The sequence below is a fragment of the Prionailurus viverrinus genome, chromosome C1 (genome assembly GCF_022837055.1).
Source record: "Prionailurus viverrinus isolate Anna chromosome C1, UM_Priviv_1.0, whole genome shotgun sequence".
In the NCBI taxonomy this organism is placed as follows: domain Eukaryota; kingdom Metazoa; phylum Chordata; class Mammalia; order Carnivora; family Felidae; genus Prionailurus; species Prionailurus viverrinus.
The window spans coordinates 6,335,898-6,360,597 of record NC_062568.1 but is presented as its reverse complement, the minus strand read 5'-3'; the positions used below and the strand labels follow the sequence as shown (position 1 = coordinate 6,360,597).

The 24,700-nt window shown below is 42.8% G+C and overlaps 2 protein-coding genes across 9 annotated transcripts in view; both read left to right on the top strand.

Moving 5' to 3' along the window:
• The window catches only part of COL4A3 (collagen type IV alpha 3 chain), a 138,261-nt gene extending 120,664 nt beyond the window's left edge, over positions 1-17,597 (top strand). For all 4 annotated transcript variants that reach the window (XM_047872294.1, XM_047872296.1, XM_047872293.1 and 1 more), the window contains 11 exons: positions 965-1,150; positions 2,304-2,434; positions 5,598-5,670; positions 7,759-7,830; positions 7,919-8,044; positions 8,824-8,922; positions 11,937-12,149; positions 12,787-12,964; positions 13,094-13,208; positions 14,226-14,398; positions 14,997-17,597. In XM_047872294.1, the coding sequence (XP_047728250.1) occupies positions 965-1,150; positions 2,304-2,434; positions 5,598-5,670; positions 7,759-7,830; positions 7,919-8,044; positions 8,824-8,922; positions 11,937-12,149; positions 12,787-12,964; positions 13,094-13,208; positions 14,226-14,398; positions 14,997-15,081 (1,451 nt within the window). In that variant the 3' untranslated portion in view covers positions 15,082-17,597. The remainder of the gene's footprint in view (positions 1-964; positions 1,151-2,303; positions 2,435-5,597; positions 5,671-7,758; positions 7,831-7,918; positions 8,045-8,823; positions 8,923-11,936; positions 12,150-12,786; positions 12,965-13,093; positions 13,209-14,225; positions 14,399-14,996) is intronic.
• A 4,408-nt stretch (positions 17,598-22,005) lies between these two features.
• MFF (mitochondrial fission factor) overlaps positions 22,006-24,700 on the top strand; it is a 34,227-nt gene continuing 31,532 nt past the window's right edge. For 4 of the 5 annotated variants that reach the window (XM_047872305.1, XM_047872303.1, XM_047872304.1 and 1 more), the window contains exon 1: positions 22,007-22,163. The gene's annotated coding sequence lies outside the window, so the exon portion shown is untranslated. Of the gene's footprint in view, positions 22,164-24,700 lie in introns of all 5 variants that reach the window. The other variant, XM_047872299.1, reaches the window with a different exon arrangement.

Genomic DNA, 24,700 nt, shown 5'->3' with positions numbered 1-24,700 from the left:
AGCAGCCTCATCCTCCTTCTTCCTGTCCCCTACTTGTGTGCCATTCACTATTTCTGGAATAACACAGAGAGAAAAAATAGGAGGGAGGGATTATTTGCAGTTCATACGTTTCCCATTCATGAACATCAAAGCCCAGTTTTCTTGAAGGTTCTCCAAGGTGAAGAATATTAGTAATTAAGTGGTGACTTTTTGGGAATCCTCATTGGTAATTCCAAACCCCCAGCCACCGCCTTCCCTTCCAGACTAGTGTTTGTTTGTGTTATGGGGGAGAAGAAAGGAGAGAAGAGGGATTGCAACTTTGTTGTTCCTTTGTCTGGGTTTAGCTGTGTGACTCTTGAGATGCACACATCAATGCCAGGAAATTTAGTTCTGAACGTTCTCCCTATTTAATGTCATTGTAATTAAAGTTCATCAGATAATATTAATTGAAGCAGATAGTGACACAAGACTTCAGAGTTACACTACACTTTTCCATCTGTATATTATCTCACTTGATCTTTAAAGACTGAGCTACATTAGGTGTTTAAAGTAAGAAAAACTGGGGCACCTGGGTGACTCAGTCAGTTAGGTCTCTGACTCTTGATTTGGGCTCAGGTCATGATCCCCAGGTCACGAGATCGAGCTCCACATCAGTCTCCTTGCTGGGCATGGAGACAGCTTAAAATTCTTTCCCTCTCTCTCTCTCAAAAAAAAAAGAAAAAGAAAAAGAAAAAAGAACAAAAGAGAAACTGACACATATAATAGTGAGGTGACTTTGACAAAATCAAAAGACTGAACTAAGGCAGAAATTAGTCTCGACTCAGTTTCTTATAGACCTGTATTTCTTTTACCAGCCTCTTTCAAAAACTATATTGCGAATCTTAACGCCTTTTAAGCACAGCATCTGCGTTACTAGAGGTAACCCCAAACTGTAACTCCAAGTAGAAGGTCATTACGGAAACTTACCAAACCTTTTCCTTTGCAGGAGCCAAAGGAGACAGGGGAGCCCCAGGCTTACCTGGCCTCCCCGGCAGGAAAGGGATAGTGGGAGATGCCGGGCCGTGGGGACCCACCGGCATGACGGGACTCCCAGGACCACCGGGTTTTCCTGGCGCAGTCATCCCTGGCCAGAAAGGAAATCGAGGTCCACCAGGCTTCAGAGGAAACCCAGGTAGAGGGTCTACTTTTAAATAAGATAGAAGAATGAAAATAACGTTTGACAACAGCAGCTTTCAACCTTCCCCTGGTGTGACCTCTTTGCTTCTTTTTCCCTCTGGTCTTTACCTGCTCGCTCTAGCGGAGTGCAGCAAAGCTGCTGGAGTTTTTCTTTCTTTCTTTTTTTTTTTTAACTTTTTATTTAAATTCCAGTTAGCTGGGGTGCCTGACTTTGGCTCAGGTCATGATCTCACGGTTCATGAGTTTGAGCCCCGCATCAGGCTCTCTGCTATCAGCTCGGAACCTGCTTCAGATCCTCTGTCCTCCTCTCTCTCTCTGCCCCTCCGCTGCTTGCACGGGCTCTCTCTTTCTCTAAAAAACAAATAAACATTAAAAAAAATTCCAGTTAGTGAACATACAGTGTAATCTTAGTTTCAAGGGTACAATATAGTGAGTCAACGCCTCGTACATCACCTGGTGCTCACCACGGCTATTGGTGTGATGGGGACAGAGGGGATCTGTTTGAAAATTAGTAATTACCAAATAAATAAGCCCATTTTTAGTATGCGTGCTACTGAAGCGAGCACACCAAATTAATAAGCCTGAAAGAGAGAAATGCATCCCATCACCAAGATTTACTGAGTTGCTCTTATGGATCAAGTACCAGGCTAGGCACAGACCCTGTCTGGCAGACCTTCACCAAGGACAAACAGCCCCTGCCTTTGGCCAGCACTTCCCTGGCCTTGTCTCATTCTGTCTTAACCACAAGTCCATCAACACCCCACAACAGAAAGCATGTGCAGGGTCACGCTGGGTGCAGGCTGTGCCCGTCGTCCAAAAAGCTGCCGACAGCGGGGCGCCTGGGTGGCCCAGTCGGTTAGGCTTCCGACTTCCACTCAGGTCATGATCTCACGGTTCGTGAGTTCGAGCCCCGCATCAAGTTCTGTGCTGACAGCTTGGAGCCTGGAGCCTGCTTCGGATTCTATGTCTCCCTCTCTCTCTGCCCCTCCCCTGCTCACACTCTGTCTGTCTGTCTGTCTGTCTCTCTCTCTCTCTCTCAAAAATAAATAAACATCAAAAAAAATTTTTTTTAATTAAAAAAAAACCTGCCGACAGAACCTGCCAGGTGCCCCCACTGCCCAATACTGACCGGCTCTCTGTAAATGCAGGTGACCCTGGTCCTCCGGGACCTCCAGGGAGTCACGTGAGAGGCTTGAAAGGAGACAAGGGGCTTCTGGGCAAGCCTGGCCCTAGAGGTCCACCTGGAACTGTAGGAGATGAGGGGCCACCGGGTCAGCCGGTAAGTGTGGGAAATTATTTTGACTTCTTATATTCTTCTACATTATTGCCAGGATCAGATGTCCCCAGAGGCAACAAAAAAATGCTCATGTGTGATGCTTCTGAGCACCCAAGGGCAGAGTCCAGGAGGTTCAAAGAATCCTAAGAGTTGGACAGATTTGGCCTCTAGAAGTTTGGTTTGTAGGGGACCCTTTTCCGTGTCATTCCTGACCTTTTCTTGTTTAGACTCTGAACAATCTCAGTAATGGACTCTTAAAACACCTAACAGTTTGGGATCACTCTAGAGGACAATATCATTTTTCTCTATTAATATACTTTGAAAGTTATCAGTGCTATCCCTGAATGTCTATTTACTTTTTCCCCTTGATGGAACGTCCAGGGTTTCTAAATAGCTGCCACTTCCTTCTCAGCATTTTCTCCCCTGATAAATACCTGCGTTTTGCAAAGTCAGTTTAACCCTTTGTCAACCCTGCCTCTATTCTGAATATATCACAGTTGGTCAACATCTCCCTTAAAAACACAGCCCCTGAGGGGCACCTGGGTGGCTTAGTTGGTTAAGCATCCAACCTCAGCTCAGGTCACAAGCTCACTGCTTATGAGTTCGAGCCCCGCGTCACAGCCTGGAGCCTGCTTTGGATTCTGTGTCCTCCTCTCTGCCCCTCCCCCGCTCATTCTCTCCCTCTCTCTCTGTCTCTGTCTCAAAAATAAATAAGGATTAAAAAAATTTTTTTAGAACACAGCCCCTGAGACAAACACCCCCTGGGAGTAAGAACTCAGTACCCCCACAGAATGGCTAAAGGAGGGAAGACTCTCACCATCTGGAACACCACCATTTTATAATCCAACCTTGGGCTATCTAGCTGCCACATCACCACATTGTCACTGCACAGTCAGCTTCTGGTCAACCAGAGCGTGTGTGTGTGTGTGTGTGTGTGTATGCACACGGTTTTCTTTATGAAGGACTTCCAAGTTTTCTCCATTACTTCCAGCTCTTGTCTGTTTGTGACTTAAATGCAGCACTTTCAAATTTCTTTTTTATAGCTGTCATTGTGTTCATCTAGGCTCATGCTCCCAGACTATGAAGTTCTCTAAATTCAGTCTCTCACCCACCCAACACCTGGGCCATCTTCCCTCACTTTCTTCTTGGCAGCATATTCGAGAAACCTGTCTCCCCCCTGTTTACGTCAAATTCTTGGAGATTGATGAGGAATTCAGAGTTATGTCATAGCTGCTCTGTGTTTTCATCAGTGATGGGCAATGAGGTACTTTATTTAGCATGATGGCATGTGAGGAATCATGGGAAGTTCTCTTAAGTTCTCTTGGTATTCGGTTTCCAGTGTCTACCTTTTTAAAACTTTTTTTTTTTTTGAAAAAATGAGACATTTGCCCAGTCTTAGATCTCTCTCATGTTTTCCATGATTCTCTGAAAGTGGCAAACACTGATCCTAAAATCACAGAGAAAGTCCTTCCAAGGACGCTGGGCTGTGGAATGTATTGTTTGGAAATGCGATCTCTCTTAAGTCCTCTGGTGCTTTCAAGGTCAGTCAGCGCTTCTACGTTTGCACTGGAAAGATAATTCTTCTTGGAGCACCTGGGTGGCTCAGTCAGTTGAATGTCCAACTCCTGGTTTCGGCTCAGGTCATGATCCCAAGTTTGTGAGATTGAGCCTGGCGTCAGGCTCGGAGCATGGAGCCTACTTAAGGTTCTCTGTCTCCCTCTCTCTCTCTGTCTCCCACCCTGCCCCTCTGCTCCTCTCCCCTGCTTACACAAGTACTCTCTAAAATAAAATTAAAAAAAAAAAAACTAAAAAAAAGAAAGAAAGATAATTCTTCTCGATGGATGCCTAAACTGGCTCTGTGCCCTTAACAATCCTCTCCTTGCATGGAGCTGCGCCCTCCTCACCCAAGGGCAGGGCCTGGCATCTGCCCCTCCTCCCCGATTACCTCTGCTTCTGGACAACAGGCCAGACCTCAGGAGCCTGAGAGTCCTTGACCAGGTGGTTCCGTTTTCTCTCCCGCCTTTTTGCACCTGACACCACCCGATCCAAGGTACAGGATTTTTCCTTCTTTGGTCTTCTTGCTCTAAAGACATTTGGTTTAGAGGCCAGTTTTGTTATTCTTGGCCTTTTTAATGACCTTCAGTTCCTTGTTTTCAAGTAATAGTATTGTTTCCATTCATATGGACAGTGTAATAGTAGATTTCACTTACGTTCTGACATGTAGCTCCTTTCTGAAGCTCTGATCCCTTGCCCCTTCTCCTGTGGCCTTGCTTGAGCATTCCATGGCTACAAGGGCAAGTATGAGCCCAAGGAGGGAGCGTCTCCTGGTCAGATCACTTGCATCCTTGCCAAAAGTGCGTGTCAAAGTGCCCCGGATAACCCTTTCACGTTCCCAATCCCTGGACACCTTACTTCCACCACCACTCGGGCCGAGAGTAATTTATAACTCTGCTAACTTAGTTACAATGATGGTGGGTGCTACAATTCAATATGGGCTCTGTTGTCTTTGCACAAATTACAAACAAAAATTACAATTTTCATTCTGGCAATCCAGTGCCTGCTCTTCCGGAAAGGTCTCCAGATACTGGTCAGGTCCATGTAGGATACAGAATATTGTTGTATTCCACACTCCTACAACAGACATTAACACCCAGAAGTTGTGCTTGCTCTTGACCGTGAAGGCAGTTTTTGCTTCTGTGTTATTGAAAATGATAGTCTCGAGGCGCCTGGGTGACTCAGTCGGTTAAGCATCCAACTCGGTTTCGGCTCAGGTCATGATGTCATGGTTCATGAGATTAAGCCCCGCACTGAACTGACAGTGCAGAGCCTGCTTGGGATTCTCTCTGTCTCTGTCTCTGTCTCTGTCTCTCTCTCCCCCTCCCCAACTTGTGTGCATGCTCTCCCCCTCTCTCAAATAAATAATAAACTTAAAAATTTTTTTAAAAAAGAAAAAGAAAATGATAGTCCTCAGGAGAGATCGAGGTGGCAGAGGAACTATAGGAGGATTGGATTGGAAGGTAAAAATGGTATCTGTGGACCTCAGTTCATTCTGACCCAATGTATTATATCCTATTTGCTAAAAGAAAAAAGAAAAAAAGGACTACAGTGACAATTGTGATTTTTAAAATTTTGTCTTTGGTACTGCTCCCTTTTATCTGAACTATAGGGAGCACCAGGTGCCCCAGGTCTGCCAGGGCTCAGAGGTGATCCGGGATTCCATGGATTTCCAGGTGTAAAAGGTACTGTTTTTGTGCACTACTCTTTGGATACAAAGACGATGATTGTGATTTATATTTTAGGGCACACAAATGTTTACGGAACTCCTCCAGTCATCACAGACAGGGTGCAAATAGGACTTTGGTTATGAGTAAAGAAGGAAGACCACCAGAACCCAGCCCCAGGGGTCTTAAACACTAAATTCAGGCTTTAAGGATGGAAACTGTAGAAAAACTAAAAAATAAACAGTTTAAAGTGGTGACCGCTGAAATACTGATGTATGTTGGGAGAATACGGATGTGTGTTGGGTTGGGGATGGGGAACTACATCAATATCAACACTATTGCTTTGAAGTTGCTTATTGTCACTTGTGTGTGTGTGTTATAATGTTAAAAAGCTGAAAATCTAAGCAAATATTTACCAAACTGTTAATGGGGGAGGGTAAGTAAAGTTTTCTGCGTGAGATTTAAGAATTTGGTTTTTTGGCACATGTATTATAATCAGAAGAGAAACATAATTCGGGGGGTCGTAAGTGTAAAATTTTCATGCACAAAAATCTAAATCTCAGGTTTCAGAAAATATTTCTCAAATCTTCCATAAGGATGCTATGACCTTAAATAAGGCTTTGAATATTAAATTTGTTGTCTTCACTGATTAAATCCTTTGTCACTGCTTCTGTACAGTAGGGAATCTATTATCACAGACTATATAGTGTTAAGTAGTGAGTGTAGCCAAAAGGAACAAAGCCACACTTTCACAAAGGTAAACCCTTTCCGGGTCCAAGAGAGGACAAGGTGGAGTTCAAAGAGAGCCTAGCCTGTTCGGTACTTTCAACCACTGACTCTCCAAGGAGCAAATTCGTTAAGAATAAATCAAAGCAGATGATTCCAAGGAGTCCCAGTAGACATGGTGGGGGAGGGTGAACACGGCGGGGGGGGGGGGGGGGGGGAGGCCGAACAGGGCAGCCTGGGCACCATGTGTCCCACCTGTCACTCCCCACCTCCCAGAACAGGAATATCTAAGATTGGAAAAATTATACAAGGGCCCCACTAAAGAAAGAAACATCCTGGTGAAATAGAGCTATTTAGAGGGGAGAGTCAAAAAATCCATTCTTTTGAAATGTGTTCCATGAAACATATTCCATTTTTCTCTTAGATTTTGGAACATGAAAATTTTTAATCCTCAAAAGGAAAAACAGTTAGGCTTCTTCTGATGTGTTTAAATAAATATGGACATCTTCCTGAGGTTCTGATACCAAGTGGATAATTTAGAGTGTAGTTTCCAGTTAACTTTTGGTAATATATTTGATTGTATTGCTTCCATAAATACCATATTTAGTATTAAAGTCTTTCTAAGAAATCAGACGTAACGCCTATATTACTTCAAGATTTTTAAAAAGAGTATTTCCCCAGGGGCACCGAGCATCCGACTTCGGCTCGGGTCATGATCTCACAGTTCATGGGTTCGAGCCCCACATCAGGCTCTGTGCTGACAGCTCGGAGCCTGGAGCCTGTGTCTCCCCCTCTCTCTGCTCCTCCCCTGCTCGCACTCTGTCTCTCAAAAATAAATAAAGATTAAAAAAAAGAGTATTTATCCAAATCAGTGATTCTTGGTAAACTTTTATTCATGTCAAAGACTGGGAGAGAAATCATACCATTTTGATGGTTTACATGAAAGCAAATATTCCATATGTGTTCATGAGAATCCCTAATATAATAATTGGCTCTTAATAAAGCTAGAGAAATAAGCTAAGAAAGTAGATAACTATGACAACTGATGTAAGCACTAAAATAGGTTTAATGTCACTTCATACTTTACCTTAAATATTAAATTTGTTTCTGAACGGAAACAGTGAACTTTATGAACTCTTCTCTTCAATACTAAAATACAAAATCTTAATGCCTACTTCTAGAATATATTTTTAAATAAACATTAAGCATGATTGATTGGGTCCAAATAAAATGCCAGAAGTTGTAGCCATTGTCACAGAGCCCCATCACCTCCATTCCTAACTCCCAGTGTCTGTCCTTACAGTTGATCATAAACCTCAAGAGCTGGGAAACCCACTGTTCTACATGGAATCACATTGCTTTTTTTTTTTTTTTTATAAGGGGAGAAGGGTAATCCAGGATTTCTGGGACCAGTTGGACCTCCAGGGCAAATTGGGCCAAAAGGACCACCCGGTAAATATTATTCTCCTTAGTATTGCTCTTCATGAAGAAAGGGTAGCCCATCAGTGAACCCATCGTTTTCCTCTGCTCATGTCAATAGGTATACGTGGAGACCCTGGCACAGTTAAGATCATCTCCCTCCCAGGAAGCCCGGGGCCACCTGGACCTGTTGGAGAACCAGGGATGCAAGGAGAGCCTGGGCCACCGGGGCCACCAGGAATCCTAGGTGTGGAACTGACTGTATTGATGTGGATTACGAGCAAGTGGTTGAACCAAAATACCTACAAAGTGCTTTGGAAGCAAGCACTGTAGAGTCTATTGAAAATATTGACTCTATTGAAACCTGTTGTGTAGTGTATAAGCTTGAGCAAATACACTTTAGGCACTTACGGCTGTTTTTTTTTTTTTTTTTTTCATTAAGATCAAGTATTAATTCTATCTGCTGTGAAAACCATTGGTCTTAGAGCTCTTATTTGAAAACGATTACCTGAATAAACCTGAGTTCTATGTGTGTGTAGTTTTCTCACACTTTGGAGAGCACTTGGAAGAGTAGTAAATGCAAATATATGCTTAATCTTATGAAATCTTATCAAAGTACTGGTGTATGGAAATTGAACTAACCTCTCTGTATAGGGTAAGCATACTGTGAATGGAATTGTTGTGTTCTAAGTTTGCCTGAATTACTTCTGTGATATAAAAGAGACATGACTTATTATGTTGATCAATACAAGGGCATAGCAAATTCTGGAAGAGGGTGAAGCAAAATGGCAGCACAATTTTAAACCATTGTTATCTCATATGTTTCTAGTCCATTCTTGAGGGTTCTTTTTCCCCCTGAGAAGTAGGATGTAACAGGTTGGATGACCAACTGTCCGAGTTTGTCCGTGGCTCAGTTTGTAAGACTTTCGTTGCCGAAACTGGAGAAGTCCCACATATCTGGGATGACTGGCCACCCCTGTTTTTTCCTGTATGAACCATTCAACACAGTGTTGGTTTTTTGCCTAGGACCCTGTGGGCCAAGAGGTAAACCAGGCAAGGATGGAAGGCCGGGAACTCCTGGGCCAATTGGAGAAAAAGGCAACAAAGGCTGTAAAGGAGAGCAAGGTAAACGAATGGCTGGCTTCTTCTATTCCCTTCTCTTCACTGACTGCTGTTTCAATATCCAGAGAAGTCGCCTTTAAATCAGTGACTGTAAGAGTCATCCACGTCTTTCAGTTTTGTCGTTTGCATTAAAAGCCAGGGACAAAACGTTCATTTGGAAGAAGATGAAAAACCAAGAATTATTGGAATACACCATCCTTCCTATCTCTCAACTGGGCAAATGTCCACCAAATTTTTAGTCTGAGGACAAATAGACCTCATAAAGCACTAATTCTATTTTTGGAAAGGCCAATACTGTTTTTAATTATTTATAGGAGTACTATTTAATAGTATCTAGAGAAGTAGCATATAAGTACATAGTTAGAAAAAATACTATCTTGATATGAATAGAAGAGCAACTTAGTATCTTTATCTAGAAAAGCCATCTTTCTTTTTTTTAATTTTTTTAATGTTTATTTATTTTTGAGAGAGAGAGTATGTGTGTGAGCAGGGGAGGGGCAGAGAGAGAGGGAGACACAGAATCCGAAGCAGGCTCCAGGCTCCGAGGTGTCAGCACAGAGCCCGACGCAGGGCTCAAACTCCCGAACCATGAGATGATGACCTGAGCCAAAGTCAGAAGCCTACCTGACTGAGCCACCCAGGCGCCCCTACGAAAAGTCATCTTTAAACTATACCATTCTTGAATACCACATGGCTGAACAATTCATGTGTATCCTGAAGAAGGCCCTCTCCAATTAGTCTAGTGGAGGTGAAGGAAGGTCCTGCTGCTGAACTTAAAGGGCAAATAAGTGGGGCCTGCTGGTAACAGGACTCCTAAAATGACAAATAGGTCTGGAAGGCTGTGGTCCAAGGCCATTTTTGCTGGCTGTAAGCAGGGTCTCTGGAACCAGAGGGAGCACACGGTTCTTAAAATTGAAGGTGTTTATGCTGGAGACGCGACTGAATGCTATCAGGGCAAGAGACGTGCTTATGTGCACAAAGCAAAGCACAGTGACTCCTGGTGGCACACCCCAATGAAACCAGAGGCATCCTGGAAACAGTGGCATGGCTTATGCCAAATTCCAAAGCAACCTTCCTGCTAAAGCCACTGGCCACAGAACCTGTGTGATGCTATACCCCTCAAGGATTTAAACTTGCTGACAAGTAAGGGCACCTGGGTGGCTCAGTCAGTTAAGTGTCTGACTCTTGATTTCGGCTCAGGTCATGATCTCACATTTGAGTTCAAGACTCACGCCGGGCTCTGCACTTACAGTGCAGGGCCTGCTTGAGATTCTCTCTCTCTCTGCCCCTTTCCTGTTCATGCTCTCACTCTCACTCTCAAAATAAATAAACATTTAAAAGAAGGATAAGGATCTAAGAGTTAAGTAACACAGGTATAAGCCGAGAGCTCGGCCTCTCAGAAATGCAGAATATCGTTGATCGTGCATAGTTGTACAGCAGCTCACCTTAATTTCTGTCATACTCACCTAATCAAAATTCCTGTGCAGGGACCTCAAGGCATTGTTTGCTTGTGGCCAATTATAGCTCTCTGGGAATGAGGACAGATGTGGGGAAAAGTAAAGAATGTGTATCTTCTCTATCTGGATATATTAAAAACATATGCTTTTGGGCTACTCCAGTAAGACATGAGACATAGACAGATTTAGATATGGCTTGTTTTTAATTTCAAAGAACGAACCAAGGCTCCCAGACAAGACAGGGATGGTGGGGAGACTGGAAAAAAATATAATCTTGGGCTCTAACCAATCCTCATGAGAAGCACGGACTTCTGAGCAGAGACTATACTGGGGTGCTGCCTGGCACCATAGCATGGTTGTTTGTGGGGAACAACAATCCTCCCTTGACTCATGGGCCCCAAATCCAACCCTCTCTGTATTTCTTTAGGACCCAAGGTGGGTTGGGTAGAGCTTAGGGTACAGTGGAAATGGATCAGGGGCCAAGGGGGGATGGAAGCAGGTGCCAGTATCATCAATAATAGCTATTTGATGAAGAAAGGGAGAGTAAAGAACATGACGATGGAGAGAAAGGATATTTCTCCGGTACTTATTTAGAAAGTGACAAGTTGGGGCACCTAGCTGGCTCAGTCAGAAGAGCATGCGACTCTTGATCTCGAGGTCGTGAGTTTGATCCCCACAATGGGTGGAGAGATTACCAAAAAAATAATAATAGAAAGTGACGAATGTGCCTTACTCTAAGTGCAGAGGGGAAAAAAAGTATACAAATTACTTACTTTGCCTTAAGCTCATATAAATTTTAAAAACTAACCCTTACCTCAGTCTTTTCCATTCTATTTGCCTTACTAATTAAAAACTTCCTTGAAGTTTGCAGCTTTAAAAAGAACTTTCAATATTGTCCATGAATGTTTAGTGACTTTATCAAAAGTATCTCCTTGAATAGACTTCCAAAATATAGATATTTGATTTAACTTATTTACCCACATTGTAGAATACATTCATTGGTACCGAAAAAAAAAAAGTGTACCTAAGACCTATCAGATGCAGGCCACCGTGCTGGACACCGCAGAATGCAAAGATAAAAAAGACCTGATCTTGGGACGCCTGGGTAGCTCAGTTGGTTGAGCGTCCAACTTTGGCTCAGGTCATGATCTCATGGTTCATGGGTTTGAGCCCTACGTCGGGCTCTGTGCTGACAGCTCAGAGCCTGGAGGCTGCTTGTGATTCTGTGTCTCCCTCTCTCTGCTCCTGCTCCACTTGTTCTCTCTCTCTCTGTCTGTCTCTCTCTCTCTCAAAAATAAATGAACATTAAAAAAATTGGGGAAGGGGAAAAAAAGACCTGATCTCAAAAACTCATCATGCAATATACACAAATATTTATAAGGTATCGTGTGATAAACTAGTGGACATTTAATACTGTTTGGCCATTTTGTAAGCCCCTCTTTTTTAGGACTCCTTTACAGAGGGGCTTAACAGATATACATAAACATTTAAATCAGTACTTCCGGAAAATGAGTTTGAGGTTTTGTTTGTATTGCAACATGTATACCATGTTTGTTAAAGGACCCCCTGGTTTGGATGGACTGCCAGGCTTGAAGGGCAAACCTGGAGACATTGGACCACCCACAACTGCAACAGCCATGAGAGGCTTCATCTTCACCAGGCACAGTCAGACTACAGCCATCCCTTCCTGCCCAGAAGGCACACAGCCGCTCTATAGTGGGTTCTCTCTTCTTTTTGTACAAGGAAATGAACAAGCCCACGGACAAGACCTGGGTAATGTCCCAGTCCTTGTTTTCAGTCATTTTCTTCCATATACAGATGGTCAATTTTCATAGCATGGGGTACTTCTCTCTGAAGCTAAGTGAAAACAACCCTGAGTGCCTGACAGCACTCCTTGAAGACCGTGAATGAGACAACACAGGCCTCACGTCTAATTTTCATTCTGGAAACGTGAAGCCCTGGAAGGAGCCTTGCTTGTGAAATGTTGATCTAGCTCGTCCTGTTGAATGCAAACAATTTTCACTGAAATCACGTTTGCTTCTGAGTCTTACAAGTAGCATCTTTTCTCAAGCTTTGTCTAGTTATTAGCTATTATACGCATAGGAAGAACTGGGAATATTTTGAAGTAAAAGACATTTCTCCAACAGACCTCTACCAGTCCTCAAGTGCTAGGCTCATTAGAAAGGGTCCCAGGAAGTTTCAAGGGTGGGAGAAGGAAGATGTGTTTGCTTATTGGATCTTTGATTTCTGTCACTGTTAAAACTTTGCAAATAACACATTCTGCAAGTAACTCTTTTGTGTTGCCTTTCTCATTTTTGCCATAGGTTGTTTTAATCAGCCTCTAGCTAGCAAGGATACTCAAAATGATTTTAATTTACTGACAGTGATACTCAGTCTAATGTTTCATTAGGAACCCTTGGCAGCTGCCTGCAGCGATTTACCACAATGCCATTCTTGTTCTGTAACATCAATGACGTATGCAATTTTGCATCTCGAAATGACTATTCATACTGGCTGTCAACACCAGCTCTGATGCCAATGGACATGGCTCCAATTACTGGCAGGGCCCTGGAGCCTTATATTAGCAGGTAAAAATCTAATCCCTTAGCTTTGTGATGGGACCAGGTCAGTCACTTCATTTGAAACGGAACGTAGGGCAGCAAGTACATCGCAGTGCGTGAGAGCGGGGATGCCACATTCTTCATTTCGTGTTACAGATGCACCGTCTGTGAAGGTCCTGCGATGGCCATAGCTATCCACAGCCAAACCACTGACATTCCCTCCTGTCCTCACGGCTGGATTTCTCTCTGGAAAGGATTCTCTTTTATCATGGTAAGGAGGAAAGAACAGCAAAGTCATAGTAAAGATTGCCCCTAGAATCTTACGTTGGACGGGGTGAAAGGCGGCCGCCGGGGAATGAAGCCGCCTGATGTCAGCGCACACAGCGTGCCATGGACATTTGCTTGAAACTCTAGAAAGATACTTTTTTTAAAGCAAGTTGGGTTTTTTTTTTTTTTTTGTAAATAAAGGAGCATTAAAAAAAAATGACTTCATCCACAAATTCTAAATAAGACATTTAGGTGAAGAGTAATACCATATTAGTAATGGAATGCCTATATTTTTAGCTGGCAGCTGTTTTATATAGATAGATCTTCTGTAATCCTTATGGAAACCCTAAAGGTAGTTTCTGTTATCTGCAGTGGTATGCTAGTCAGTGGTAAAGCTAGGATTTGAACCTGAGTCTGTCTGCTCCAAAATCGTATTGCCTTACACTGTGCCCCTTTGACATTCCTATGAAGACGGGAACTAAGAGAAAAAGACTTTTAAAGAGATTCCCCAGATCTAAGTGCTAAATGAAGAAATCTATGGACTGACCATCAGTGACTGTGCTAGCTGCACATATGTGGTGGGTGGTTATTCATATTTTGTGTAGCATCATTTAGGATACATTATCCCCCCTTCTTTACTGAAAACATAGTGATGAGTTCAGAGGGTGATCAGTACTATAAGGGAAATAAGGAAAGATAAGGAGAGAGATTGTGAAAGGGGCAACGTCAAGGAAAGCCTTCTTCAGGTTATATTTAAGCAGATCCCTGAACTCTGAGAACAAGCTAGCTGAGGAAAAGGTGCATTCCAGGCAGAATAAATAGCTTTTGCTTTCTTTTTGATGACTACCCTCAACTTGGAAGGTAGCTAGAGTATTAGCAAATCTGGGTAACGAAGCATAAGAAGTTTAGTTCATGCTATTTTCTTTTCTTATTGTCTATTACCCCCCCCCCCCCAAGAGTAGAGCATTGAAAACTTGAACGCCACAACAGAATTCTTATTCAGAGATTTTTACCTTGACAGTTCACAAGTGCAGGTTCTGAGGGCGCAGGTCAGGCTCTGGCATCCCCCGGGTCCTGTCTGGAAGAATTCCGAGCCAGTCCATTTATAGAATGTCATGGAAGAGGAACGTGCAACTACTATTCAAATTCCTACAGTTTCTGGTTGGCTTCATTAAACCCCAAAAGAATGTTCAGGTAACTATTCAAAGTCAAGTTTAACCTGATGACTCAATCACAGACTTATTCAGAGGTTGCCCTGTTAGATTTTCGTTACCTGGGTGTTGATGATGAACATCGGAAAGATCTCATGCCAACAAAATCCAGTTTAGCTTGGCACTCGCAGTGACAAGTGTCCTACAGTGAACAAATAGCCATGGCTTTGTACTACTGCACCAATAAAGACCTCCAAAATGTGATTTCTGTCACCACCAAACATATTTAACATTTGTGTATAAACTTCTAGCAAGTGACAAACAAAACCACTAACCGATCTGCTGCTCTTAATTTACTGCACTGGCAGACTTGTGAGTAATATAGACTATTTAAATGGTAAGCGTGGTTTTTATTACAAAACAGAGGATTTGTGAGTTTGCATCACAGCCTATGTTTCCTTACTGCTGCTGAAACACAACTAAATTATAAAATGTCAACAACATTATAAAATGTCGCAACAATATACCTCCTGTAATAGAATTTGATGAGCTCCAATAGTTATTAACAAACCTCAAAGCCAGCAAATACTCCCTTTTTATCTATATTGATGAGATTTTTTTGTTTTTTGCTTTTATTTCAGAAAACCTGTTCCATCAACTATGAAAGCTGGGGAGTTAGAAAAGATAATAAGTCGCTGTCGGGTGTGCATGAAGAGAAGACAGTGAAGAAAACAGAACTGTTCTTTTTTGTCCTAAATAACCAAGTAATGGTGCAGAATATGCATTTATTTGGGAAGTTTTCTCTAACCAAACAGTATGGTTCTGTGATGACTTACTACAAAGTTTCTATTTGTTTCCCCACACAACAAAGCATTTCTTCTACGTCAGTTCTGCCATCCGGGTATCTAAATATGCGATCTTGCCGAGTTTCCCGTGGCAAGGCAGACTTGGCCAAAAATACCACTGAGATCATCTTCCATTCGTATCCGGTGCGCTAGCTCCATGGCGAGTGTATAAAGTTTGATGCCACAAGTTAACTGGATTTGCCCCCTTCTAGCCCAGTCTTTGAGACTCAGGGAGGCTAAATCGCTTTGAGATTGTGCCACCAACCCCTCCCTAAAACTTTAGCCCCTGGGACAGGAAGGAGATGGGGGCAGGTGGAGTAATAGAGCCTCATGAATTGTACTGTACTTTCAGACCCGTTCAGTAACCGAAGGCCTGAGGAAACCAGAACCGAACTAAGGTTCATGGATATTCTAGGGCTCTTTCAAAGGTCCCCAAGACTAAGGCCAAAAGGGGGTTTCCCTAAGGCCAAAAGGGGGTTTCATATTTTTTTAAAGCTTTGTTTTTCCATTGAATTCATTTCACTGCAGCAGTACAACCTGCTTGTGTTCCCATGGTTACCCTTACTGAATTAATTTTAATAGGCTGATGTTATACACATACTCTGCGATGTATCTCACTTCCGTTTTACCAGCTCACCCACACAAATAACAAGGACACTACTTCTTCAATGTGCACTTTAACCCCATCCCTACAGATGGTCAGAAAACTTAAGACATTTGTTGGCTAATCGGGCTCCAGGTATTATTCCCTTGCTGTGATCCATTCATATTCCATTTAACCTGGGCATTTCCAGATTAATTCCCTGGCTATTTCTCTAATTCTTTTTTTTTTGTAAAAAAAAAAAATGTGTTTTATATTACATATTCTTACCAACCGTGTGGAAAGAGTTGTGTAAAAATCTTAATGTACAAATTGTATAGTTTGGCAGATATAGGTCTTAAAATTTGCTTTTCAGTGTGTTGATACATTCCCAAGGTTACTTAATTCAACTGAACAAGCATTTCATTCAGCACCAAGCCATGTCCCAGGCATGGTGCTAAATTATAGCTAGTAAGGGGGAGAAAAAGAGACTTGCTTTTGACCTGATAATCCAGAAGAGGTGATGAACTTACTGCTGCCGTTAAGACTCCCACATATCCGAGCTGGGGTTTTTTTCCCCCTTTTCTTCCTTTGTCACTGTCCTTCACTGTTGTTATATGCCATCAGCATAATTCAGTAGATCTCTGTAAAGGTTTACAAATAAGCTCTTTGCCCAGGGAAAGCCCAGGATATCTAGCTTCTCTTAGGCATTGCAGAAGCCAGGTAGGAACAATGTTAAGAAAACAAAGGTCTGCAAAACTCTAGAAACCACTGGTACTTGATGGTGACACTCTCTGATGGATCTGAGGCCAGGTATCCTGAGGCAAAGTTCTGAAGATGCTTCTTGATCCCCCCAGGTGGCCTCGGTGGTGCTGATATTCACATTCAGGTCACTGCTTCTGTCTCAGTTCCGAAGTGAAGGTGTGACCGCACAGGACAGCACACACTGTGACTGTGGTTCCCATCCTTCGCTGCTCACATGACTGCCATCAAGACATTTGTACATTTGAACGTTATAAAGTGCATTTTACTTAGTTTACGTAGACTCACCTCATATTAAGACTTTTTTGCTCTACAAATACCCTACGGTCCCAATCGTACAATAATGGCATAGAGGGCTAACTGACGTCCACAAACCCTCTGTAAGCCAGTAGTTCTCAAAGTGTGGTCCCTGGACCAGCTGCAGCAGCAGCATCTGGGAACTTGCTACGAATGCCCATTTTAGGGCATCGCAGACCTGCAGAATCAGAAACTCTAGGGGGTAAGGCCCAGAAATGTGAATTTTCACAAGCACTCCAGGCGATTGCCAAAGCACTCCATGTTAGAACAAGTGCTGGAGGCAAACAGCCAAGATTCTGCGGGCAGTTACCTGGCACCGCTGGCTGCTATAGCTCCATCTGTCCCTCTCTTTGAAGTCCCAGGTCACAAACGCCCTGAAGGTCGGCTAATTTTACTAATCCGGGAAAGCCCTAGATTGGTGCTACAGCCAAAGGACTCCTCTCCTCTGGCCGCTTATCAGTGTTTAACTTCTGACAAAGACAGGCTGTACGAAAGCCTTACATTCCAGTGAAGCCATTAACAGCTGCTCTGCCATATGTCACACGTCTGAGACTGACCATTGAAACGCAGCTCCCCTGCCTGGCTTTCCAGACGCCTAGGAGTAGCTTATAGTGTTATGCAGACTTACCTTTGTAGATAAAATGTAAATACCTTGTTTCTTTTAAAATTGGGGCTTCAACTTTGGAATTTCACAGTGTGCTAAAATAATGGATTTCTCAGAGGTCTCTCTTTTTGCAAGGTAAACATTATTAACTTATTTATGAAAGTATTACAATAATGCTAAATTTGAATTTCAGTGCTAATTTAACTTACAAAGATTTTTCTATGCAGCAAATGTAACTTACTGCAACTAAACTTAATTTAATGTTTACTCTATAACCAAATGAAATATATTTAAAATATATTGAATATTTTATATTATTATATCCTGACAACATTACAATGTTGTAATGTACTAATATTTCTGTAATTATAGTTAAAAATTATTTTATTGTATTGTCTAAAAATAAAATTGAAAAAATGACATCTGGTCTTATTTTTTTTCAAAATGGAGATCATTTTCTGAGTTGTAAAAATAATATATATTCACTGTTAAAACAACACATGATGCAAACTTAGGAAGAATATAAAAATTGCCATGATCTAACCCGTCACGCTCACCCAAGATAAATAAGGTATATGCCCTTCCAGAGTTTTTCCCTGTAAATATGTTTTTAAACAAACTTGGGATAAAAACATGCTATTTTGTTACCAGATTTTTTTTAACTTAATACTTTATGGACATATTTTCACATCAATAGACAAGAAGTAATCATTATTTACACCACAGTTCATTGCATGGGTTTACTACATAAGTCGATGAATCCCCAATTGGTGGACACTTGATTTAGTTTTATTATGAATATATTGTACATATTTCTTTTTTTTCTTTAATTTTTTTTTTTTATTTAAAAAAAAATTTTTTTTAATGTTTATTTATTTTTGAGACAGAGAGAGACAGAGCATGAACGGGGAGGGTCAGAGAGAGAGGGAGACACAGAATCTGAAACAGGCTCCAGGCTCTGAGCTGTCCACACAGAGCCCGACGTGGGGCTCGAACTCACAGACCGCGAGATCATGACCTGAGCCGAAGTCGGACGCTTAACCGACTGAGCCACCCAGGCGCCCCTTTTCTTTAATTTTTAGAGAGAGAGTGAATGAGAGCACACAAGCAGGGGAGAGGGGCAGAAGGAGGGAGAGGGGAAAAAGGAGAGAGGGAGAGAGACAGAGAGAGAATCTCAAGCAGGTTCCATGCTCAGTGTGGAGTCCAACGTGGGGCTCGATCCCATGACCTTTGGGATCATGACCTGAGCTGAAATCAAGAGTTGGACACTCAACTGACTGAACCACCCAGGCACCCCCTATTGTAAGGATTTCATATCAATTTTACTGTTACTTCCTCAGGATCAATCTCTAGAAGGAAAATTATAGCATCAAAGGACTCCCACAATCTTGGTCTTTGATATATATACAAAATGTTCTCCAGGAAGGTTGTGAGAATTTCAAGCTCTATCAACAATGACCCATGTCCTTACGCTTTTACCAATTCTGGGTATTGCTGTTACTTTACAATTCTGCCTATCCCATTTTAATTTATATTCTTCTCACTACCAGTGATTTGTCACATTTAATGAATATTTGCTTTGTTATTAGTATTTTTTATTAGTGCTTGTTTTTGTTTTCCTGTGAAGGGCCTGATCATATCTTTGCTCGTTTTCTATTAGGGTGTTTAAAAAATTTTTACAAATCAGTTAAGAAAATGTATAGATGACCGAAATTATGGGTCATACGTTTTGATGTTTCCCATTGATAATACAAATACTCCTCATTCAAGGAAACATATTTGTAAAATTTTAAATGTAAAGAAGCAGTAAAGAGGAATGCTTCTCACATGCAAAATATGAAATTTTGTAAGTAAGGAACTTTCAGGCTGTGTTAAATGGCAATCAAAATAATCAAAGGAAGAAGGTGAATGAACAGGAATCCTGAGTAATAGTTCTAAGACAAAGAAAATTCTTGCTCAAATACATATTTTAGAAGTATTCTCATAACTGGACCCAAAATCTAAATTGAAAACATTTTGAGCCAAAAAAAAAATGTTTATTTAAATGAACTTATTTTTACTGCTGGCAAGTAGAGGAATGAATGACAGTGGCCGTTCTCTCTCTACTTACAAGCCTGTTTGGAAGGAAAATAGTGATCAGTCTCTAACGGATTCTTAGCAACCTACTGACAGGGCACTCGCAGAGTATTAACAGTGCCTAGGTCACTTCACCCTATTCCCAGCTCTGCCTACTGAAAAGTGAGAAACAACCAAACACGGAGTAAAAAATAAATGATGTTGTATAACCAGACTAAATCTTAAACATTCACATAAATATGACCTTCTCTCTCGGGGTGTTTGCAGACTCTAAGGTAAAAATGCTGACATTGCTCAAAGACTTTGTAGAACTGTTGCTTTGGGATTATCATGAATTACAGTTTGTCAGCCAAACCAGGAAATGGGTCTTATCACTTTATACCCAAGACCTACACGATGCTCAAGATATTTGGCTCCACAGAAGACATCCAGATGAGTGAGACACAGAGACCTTGGTCTCAAACACAGAGCTTCATCTGTGGTCTCAACACAGAACAAAAAATAAGGCGAATACATAGATTAATGATAATACTGGACAGAATGTGATAAGTGTTACAAGAAACAACAAATAGTGATTCAAAAATTGGAGGCCTCAGGAAATAATTATAAAACAAGGAATATTTTAGGTGGTCCTTTAAGGCTAGTCAAGATTCCAAGAAGCAAAAGGTCGTCAAAGGCACGATAGCATTCCAGGTGTCAGGAACAGCATGGATAAGGGTAGGTAGTTAGGAAAGCATGGAGCTATCTCAGAGAATAATTCGTGGTCAAGAATACAGAGACTATAAGAATATACATGGGGGGCGCCTGGGTGGCGCAGTCGGTTAAGCGTCCGACTTCAGCCAGGTCACGATCTCGCGGTCGGTGAGTTCGAGCCCCGCGTCGGGCTCTGGGCTGATGGCTCGGAGCCTGGAGCCTGTTTCCGATTCTGTGTCTCCCTCTCTCTCTGCCCCTCCCCCGTTCATGCTCTGTCTCTCTCTGTCCCAAAAATAAATAAACGTTGAAAAAAAAATTAAAAAAAAAAAAAAAGAATATACATGGAATACATAACATATGGAATATATGTATTCTCTGTATATGGAAACATCACATACGCATACATACACAAACAGTGGTAAATAAAGTGGTAAATAAAGTGGTAAATAAAGTGGTAAATAAAGTGGTAAATAAAGTGGTAAATAAAGTGGTAAATAAAGTGGTAAATAAAGTAGGAGTTAGGGCCATGTTAGGTAGACTTTCAAATACCAGGTTGAACTTGTACTTCATTGGCTGGTATAAGAGCCAGTGAAGATTCTGACAAAAGAAAATGATCATATAAATGGTAACCTAGAAGGTCTAGTGTCTTATATACTGCCCTTGCCAGGCTATTTCATAATTTCAAGTGTTTTTAAAAATTACTGGATTGCTGTTATGGACTCCTGAATTGTAGAGAACTATGAATCATCAATTTCTTTTAAACCTAGGGCTTCAAATTTGGGATGTCACAGTTTGTAAAATGAGGTTCTTTGCCAGCCTCTAGTAAGAATTAGAGGGGAAAAAATGATTGTAGAGATGGGGAGGCCAGTTAAAAGGTCATCAGCCCAGATGATGGGTAATGGTCTAGCAGGGGGAAAAGAATGGACAGAGAAAGTGGACAGCTGGTATTAAGATGAGGGAATCTGAAGGGGGGGGGCGGGCACTTGGGAGACAGTGAAAGATGACTTCAGAGCTTCAGAGTTTTAAAACTTGGTGACTGGAGTGTTCGCTTCGGCAGCACATATACTAAAACATATACTAAAAGAATGGTAACATCTCTGGAATATCTTTAGATTCTACAGTAGTCCCTACTCATGTGTATGTCCTTGTTGGGCTGTTTGTTAAAATCCAGGCATATAAAACATTCCGTGATTTGCTTCAGTCCGTACCAATGTCGGTGAGTATGGTACTGAATTTCCCGAAGTTAGTAGTTAGGGGTTTAGATCCAGAGAGGGCTCTCCGAAAGCTAAACAAGGCTGCTAACTACTTTGAGTCCTAACTTCTCTTTTAACAGCATTCTCATCTTGAAGGATTGGAGGAGCCACTCGGGGCAGGGGCCACTGTTTTTCAAGAAAGACATCTAATAATTAGAGGGCTCGACTAGAAATCAAAATTGGAGCGTGGATCACCACCAGAATTGGCGAAATATACAGATTATTAGGCCTCACACCACAGAGATTTGGGTGCAGATAGTTCTAAAAAGTAGTCATATTAAGTGGCTACCGAAGATTTACCTTGTAAACACGTGGGTCTTGAAGATCACCAACGCCAATAAAGTTTAAGCGTGAAGCCAATTTGCACCGCCCTTGCTTTGTTGCCTGCGGTTGGCGCTCTTTGCCCTCAACAAAGATGTCCCCGTATCGCCGTCGCACTGCCCCCGTTCCTGTGCGTGAGCCTCACGTCCGCCCTTCCCCGTGTCACATGACCACGAAGCTGCCTCAGCTACGGTTCCTGGCAAGGGCCAGCCCCGGCCGTTCTCGCGTCTCTGCCGGCCCGCTGTGGGCCGCTCCGGCCGGTGCTTTGACCGGGCGCCTCCGTGCGCTCGGCCAACGGCCTTTGGGAGCGCCCACCCGAACGCCCCGGGAGCCGACGGGCGGCGGCCCTCGCCCGAGACACTCCAGCGGGCCCAGGGGTGAGTGTTGATGCCTTCCCGATCCGGGACCCGCGGCCCGAGCCGGCTTCTCGGCCTGGCGCCGCGGCCGTGACCATCCGGCCGGCGGAGGGACCCTCGGTGACCCCGGCCCGTTCATGGGGTCTCCCCGAGTCCCGACCTCCGGGCTCTGGCCTTTCCTCCTCCTCCTCGGGGCCTTGCCGCCTCCGCGGTCCCCGAGGAGCTCAAGGGAGAGCAGCACACGCTCCTGCGAGCTTTTTCGGGCTAACCTCTCCCCGCCTTTCTAGCTCGGGGTCTCATTTTGACCACAAATGTGGACTTTCCTGGCTAGAAAATAGTTTGGGGGAGGGCGTTGAGAAACCTTGGGGGCGTCCCGAGAGCTTGAACGCGGAGCTCTGCTGTGGTCTTCCCTCATCCTTCCCGGCCAAGGCCCCCGAGGCATCTTTCGGTATGACCTTGAACCAGCCGCCTACGGACTTGACAGTTTGGGGTTCTGGTTTGTACTTTGTGGAAAATGACGTGTTCGCAAAGGAAGGCCTGGTTGGTAGCTGGTCGGCCGCGGGAGGCCCCTTGGCCGGGTCCGTCTTGTAAGCAGCCTTCTCCCAGGTGTGGACGGTGGGAGTTGCTTCTCGGATTCCCTTCCAGGAGCTGGGAAGCCGGAGGAGAACTCGAGCGCCTGTTCCTCGGAGCCTCTGACCTTGGTCTGCAGGGCGAGGCCCCTTGGATGGTGCAGGAACACCCCGGGCCGCGTCCTGCGTCGTTAGAGCGAGGGGCGCTGTGTAAGGGATGAGGAACCTTTCAAAGTGGTGGCATCTTTTGGTTGCAGCAGATAAGAAAAGCCCCAGGGCCCTTGTTCCCAAATGTGGAACCAGTTGTATTCAAGCCTCGCATCCACTGAGAGACTTGATCGGAAGGACCTTAAATGTTTTCTCTCCTTAGATTAAAATTTTTAAAAAAACAAAACAGACAAACAAAATTGTTTCTGTGTCGATTTGACACAGAATGAGATCCCAAAGGAAAAAACCCTCAGGAAAATGGGTTTGGAAAGAATTAGAACGATTTGGTTGTACTCAGTAGTCTTTCCCCATGTAATTAAATTATGTGTAGGAGCTGCTGCTATCTTTTGGGTTTCAAACGCATTCGAATTGCTTTTTGCTGTTCTTTCCAAAAGGAAATTGTGTGTTCTGTCCCTTCCTGTCTGATAGGGCTGCCCCATTGTAGGATTGCACAGTTTAGCTCTTGCTTTCCTCCCTTCTGGTGTTGAAACTTGTTTTCTGTGGATGCACAGCCTTACTTTAAAATTTGATAATTTATGTTTTTCTTAAGTTTTCAGTGACATTTCTTTAAACACTGCAGTTAATCCTGGATCGCTACACCCTGATTTGCTAATACACCCGTCTGTCTAGTTGCTTGAAAAGAGAACTGAAACAGGGTGACCTATATAAAAACCTTAAACTAGGTCCACACAACAGGTGATAAAGAACCAGACACCTTTTTTTTTAAATAATTGGAGCATTTTATAAAGCTTTGCAACCACAATCAATTTGACCCAAGCTGTTTCCGTGACTTCCTGGGCTGTTTCTCTGGGTTCCAGTGTTCTGATACAGAGATTAAAGTCAAGCTTGAATCATTGTGTCCCAAAACTGGGACACTTTCCATGAGTGGGGTCTGACTTGATTCTAGGTAGTATATGGATAAGGATTGTTTCAAATAGTTATGTTTTTGTTACATGTATGTACAGATACATCAGATCCGTGGTTTGAAGGAGTTATGTAAAATTTCCTTTCAAAACACATTTATTCAGTATTTTTTAAAGTTGAGATAAAGGGAGAATGAAGTGTGGATAAGAGAAAACGTATAGTTTGAATGTGGAAAACAACTATGAAATCGGTAAGTTACTTGTGTTTGTGAAGTACTAGGCTTAGAAATTAGAGGTCTAAGATCATCGATGATTCTAAGAGCGATTTGGTCTCCTTAGTTATACAGTGGAGAATTTTGGACCGGTTGCCTAGTAGATTCTAATTACAGAACCTCAGGAATTAGTGTCTTAGCTCCAAATGAGAAGTTTATTTTATGTATTGCCAAAACATAATACCAAACATGCTATAGTCTAATGAATGAGGGGGGAAAAATAGATTCTTATCTAATTAGGACAGTGCAGTGTTAAATCTTAGAAAAGCTCCATTTACTTTTTTTTTTTTAATATTTATTTTTGAGAGAGAGAGAGAGAGAGAGAGACAGAGTATGAGCAGGGGAGGGACAGAGAGAGAGAGGGAGACACAGAAGGGAGCCAAAGACACAGAGGGAGCCAAAGCAGGCTCCAGGCTCCGAGCAGTCAGCACAGAGCCCATCGCAGGGCTTGAACTCATGGACTGTGAGATCATGACGTGAGCTGAAGTCGGAATCTTAATCGACTGAGCCACCCCGGCACCCCAGACCATTTACTTTTTAAATTTAGGTAGCTCAGATAGGCTGCAGGAGAATGTGGCTTTTTCCAGAAGTTGTCTTTTCAGTGTCTACCTTTATGATCTAAGTCTGTGATATTTTACAAACTGAGA